This window comes from Rhinopithecus bieti, unplaced genomic scaffold (assembly GCF_001698545.2).
Source record: "Rhinopithecus bieti isolate Rb0 unplaced genomic scaffold, ASM169854v2 scaffold_10589, whole genome shotgun sequence".
NCBI lineage: Eukaryota > Metazoa > Chordata > Mammalia > Primates > Cercopithecidae > Rhinopithecus > Rhinopithecus bieti.
This window is the reverse complement of record NW_016807065.1, coordinates 3,319,943-3,324,342: the sequence shown is the minus strand read 5'-3', so window position 1 is coordinate 3,324,342 and position 4,400 is coordinate 3,319,943. Positions and strand designations below refer to the sequence as shown.

The following is a 4,400-nucleotide window of genomic DNA, read 5'->3' as shown; positions in this document are numbered from 1 at the left end:
AGGATTATAGGAGAAAGTGCAAGCCTCTGGCAGTCGCTTCTAGTAGATAACATTACCTGAAAGGGAGTTATGGGGGGAGAAGAAGGGTAATATTGGTAATATCCCCAATATCACCAGGGAATGGGAGGTGGGAGGGGAGAGCTACATCTGTGGTCTCTGCAGAGCAGACACTTTTCCAGGGAAACCCTTTTCTTTACAATCTTTGTGAGTCCCCAGGTGGATATTTGGGTATCTGAGACCTCTGAGATACTCGTCCTCTGAGACCTCATAAGATGCTGAGACTCCACACTCAGCATCCTATGATCAGGAGCAGATGGAGAAGCTATGGGTGGGGAGACATTGGTCAAAGAATACAAAGTTTCGTTGAACAAGTGGCATATGTTCAAGAGATCTATTGTACAACATGGTGACTGTAGTTAATAACAATGAACAATGTAGCATATCCTTGAAAATTGCTAAGAGGGTAGATGTAACTATTCTTACCACAAAAAAAAAAAAAATGACGTGCATGCAAAGGAACGGATAGGTTTATTGCCTCGATTTAGTCATTCCACCACATACACATATCTCAGAACATCATGTTGTACACCCTAAATATATACAATTTAATTTGTCAATTCAAAAAAGAATGTTTTTTCTTTTTTTTTTTTTTGAGACAGAGTCTTGCTCTGTCGCCCAGGCTTGAGTGCAGTGGCACAGTCTAGGCTCACTGCAACCTCTGCCTCCCAGTTTTAAGCGATTCTCCTGCCTCAGCCTCCGTGTAGCTGGGATTACAGGCACCCACCACCACGCCCAGCTAATTTTCGTGTTTTTAGTAGAGACGGGATTTTACCATGTTGACCAGGCTGATCCAAACCCCTGACTTCGTGACCCACCCGCCTCGGCCTCCGAAAGTGCTGGGATTACAGGCGTGAGCCACTGTGCCCAGCCCGAAAAAGGAAAAGAAAAAAAGAGCACATAGACCTCACATACTAACTAGGGGACATGAGAAGTCAAAATAAACCAAGACTCAGAAGCCAACAAATTGGAGCTGGTGTTTCTCATAGGTCTCAGAGACCCAAATATCCATCGGCAGACTTTCTTTTTTTTTTTGAGATGGAGTCTCACTCTGTCGCCCAGGCTGGAGTGCAATAGCGTGATCTCGGCTTATTGCAACCTCTGACTCCCGGGTTCAAGCGATTCTCTTGCCTCAGCCTCCCGAGCATCTGGAATTACAGACATGCGCCACCACGCCCGGCTAATTTTTGTATTTTTCGTAGAGACGGGGTTTTACCATGTTGCCCAGGCTGGTCTCGAACTCCTGATCTTAGGTGATCCACCCATCTTGGCCTCCCAAAGTGCTGGGATTACAGGCATGAGCCACTGTGCCCAGCCTAAACCTTTGCCTAAAACTCATTTTTTGTGTGTCTGCATTATTTTATTTTATTTTATTTTATTTTATTTTATTTTATTTTATTTTATTTTGAGACGGAGTCTCACGCTGTTGCCCAGGCTGGAGTGCAGTGGCACGATCTCGGCTCACTGTAGCCTCCGCCTCCTGGGTTCAAGCAATTCTCTGCCTCAGCCTCCGGGGTAGCTGGGATTACAGGCACTTAACACCACACCCGCTGGCTAATTTTTTGTATTTTTAGTAGAAACGGGATTTCACCATCTTGGCCAGGCTGGTCTTGAACTCCTGACCTCGTGATCCATCCTCCTTAGCCTCCCAAAGTGCTGGGATTACAGGTGTGAGCCATGGCGCCTGCCCGTGTCTGCATTTTTTATTTCCTTGGTGTGAGGCAATCAACCTTGGGTTTTACCCCAGATGGATGATACTACTTCAGTGTTATCAGTGTTATCAGTGGGATTATATCAACTGCACCACATTCTATCTGCTTGGAGGCCAGGCGTGAAGTTTCAAGGGGTTGACACCCCCTAGGAGCAAGCCTCAAGTCAACCAATGACTGACAGTAGGTGGGATATAAATACCTCAGCTCCCTCACCCCTCGGTTGGAATAACTGAAGAGTATGTTCCATGCCACTTCCCAGATGTACCTGGGAAGGTTAAGTTCCACTTTCTCACCATGTAACTTGTTTGAAGACACACCCGGTATTGGCTCTTTGCCTTTCCTGTTTCACTTTCTCCTTCCCCAGCTGGTGTTTTCTGGGGTCACCTTCTTGATAAACTACTTTTGCTAGAATTCTTGTCTGAGGGTCTGCCCCTGTGAGACCCTAAGATGTTACCAGAGAGAGTTAGGAAGTGGGGAATGGGGTGGAAGTGTTGCTGTATAGTGGTTAGACAGAGTTGAGATCTGAAGGAAAATAACATAGGTAAAGCTCTTGACTCTGGAGTCAGAGGGTCCTGGGTTCAAATCTCAGGTTTGAGAGATCTTGGACAAGTTATAACTTCTCTACAAGTCTCAGTTTCCATTTTTTTGGTGAATGGAGGGAGGGAGGGGAATTCCTACTTTACGAGGTTGACATGATAGTGAAATTACACTTTGTTGTCAATGTGCCTAGCACAGTGCCTGGTACGTGATAGTTGTGATGGCTGTTATATGGGAGACTGGGAAGAGATCCTAAAGGCTGAGATTTGCTTCACTGGAGGCAGGAAGCTTCTTTATTGGGTGCAATAAAAGAAGGTGTTGAGAGATGGGAGATAGATGTTGATGGGAAAGAAAAAGGGAGAGATGGTGGGAAGGAGAGAGAGAGAATGGTACGCATTAGGCAGATTAACTTCTCTTTATTGCAGAGAAAGGGGGGAAATTAGGATTTTCTAGGCTGTCTGCAACTCAGCAAAAAGGGCTGTGATGACTGGGCAGCATTGAGCAACTCTGACTCCGCCTTCCCCTCTTCCCACACCTTCTGGTTACCGAAAACCCAGAGTGTAGAAAAGCTTCTTCTCTTTGAATGACAGAACCACAGCATAATGCGTGGCTTCAACCTGCTCCTCTTCTGGGGTGAGTGTGAGGTTGAATGGGAGGTTAGGGGAGGCCTGGGTTGGAAATAGGCTTCAGGGGAAATGGGAGGGCCATGGATGGTCCAGCCAAGAGATCATAAGTCCAGGCTGGATGCTGTAAACACCTTCATTCGGGGAACCTTTGACAAAACTCCATTGCCCAGGGAAGTCCATCTGTCACATTAGATTTTTCTCAATAGTCATTCATTTGACCTGTGTTTCCTGAGCATGTCCTGTGTATTAGGAGCTGTTCTAGGCACTAGAGGATATAGCAGTGAGAAAAAAAAGACAAAGTTCCTGCACTCTTGAGGCTGATATTCTAGTGGGTAGGAGCAGATGGGAAAGAAGGCACAAATGATCATAGCCCACTTAGCACTGCTGTAACTTCTTTAAACATAGAATGTATCCAATTGTCACAACATTTCTATGACATTGGGTCATTATTAGTCCTATTTTGCAAACGAGAAAACTGAGGCAAAGGAGATAAAATAATTTTCGCAAGGCCACTTAGTCAATAAGGGCCAGAGGCTGGATTTCAAGCCAGGCAGTCTGACTGCAGAGTCTGTAAGCTTTTCCACTACACTATGTTGCTCCAAATGATAAGTAAACATAGGAATTTCAGGTAGTGATAAATGCTATGAAAGAAGTTGTTACAGAATGTGGTTGGGGTTATGTTGAAGGGAGAAGTCTGGGGTTGAAGAGGGGCAATTCGAGCTGAGTCCTGAACAATGAGATAGACCCTTCCTGTGCTCTTATTTCTCTTTCTTCAGGTGTCAGTTTGTCTCAACCTTGTTTATCTTCCATGTTTCTGGTTTTTCTTCTATGTCTTGTGTATTTTGGTCACTGGATCACATTTAAGAATGGAGGATATCGGGGACATATTCTAAGTAGCAAGTATGGGTTTCCTCTGCTGTTGTACAGTGGATCTGAATCCCTTATTTTAACAAGGAGGAAACTGAGGCACAAAGAGATTAAATAACTTCCTCAAGGCCACACAATCATTAATTGGTGAAGCCAGATTTTTAAACCCAAGCATTTTGACTCCAGACGTTGTATGCCTAAACAGTATGCTGAATTGCCTCTAAAATAATTAATGAATGAGCAGAAGAATTTTTGTTAGTAATAATAGATAGAATTTGGGAGTTTGGATCTGTGGGACCTGTTGACTGGCAGGCTACATTAGAAGAAATAGGTGGCCTGTGGGCATCAAATGTAGGAATGTAGAGTTGTTATTTTGGGGTGCTGGCAATGGTATTAACCGTTAACACTCCTTATTCTGCCCTGAAGCCAATCAGCAAAGAGTTGTGATGATGATAGTGATGATAATGATGGTGATGATCATGATGGTGGTGGTGATAATAGTGATGATGAAGATGGTGATGATTATGGTGATGATGATGATGATGACGATGATGATAATGGTGATGATAGGGATAATGAAGATGATGGTGGTGATGATGGT

At 44.3% G+C, this 4,400-nt stretch overlaps 1 protein-coding gene across 1 annotated transcript in view; it reads left to right on the top strand.

The window, feature by feature from the left end:
• Window positions 1-2,908: 2,908 nt before the first annotated feature.
• Window positions 2,909-4,400, top strand: part of ADGRE1 (adhesion G protein-coupled receptor E1) — a 55,053-nt gene continuing 53,561 nt past the window's right edge. Inside the window, exon 1 of the mRNA XM_017880047.1 lies at window positions 2,909-2,962. Coding sequence (XP_017735536.1) covers window positions 2,909-2,962 — 54 coding nt within the window. The remainder of the gene's footprint in view (window positions 2,963-4,400) is intronic.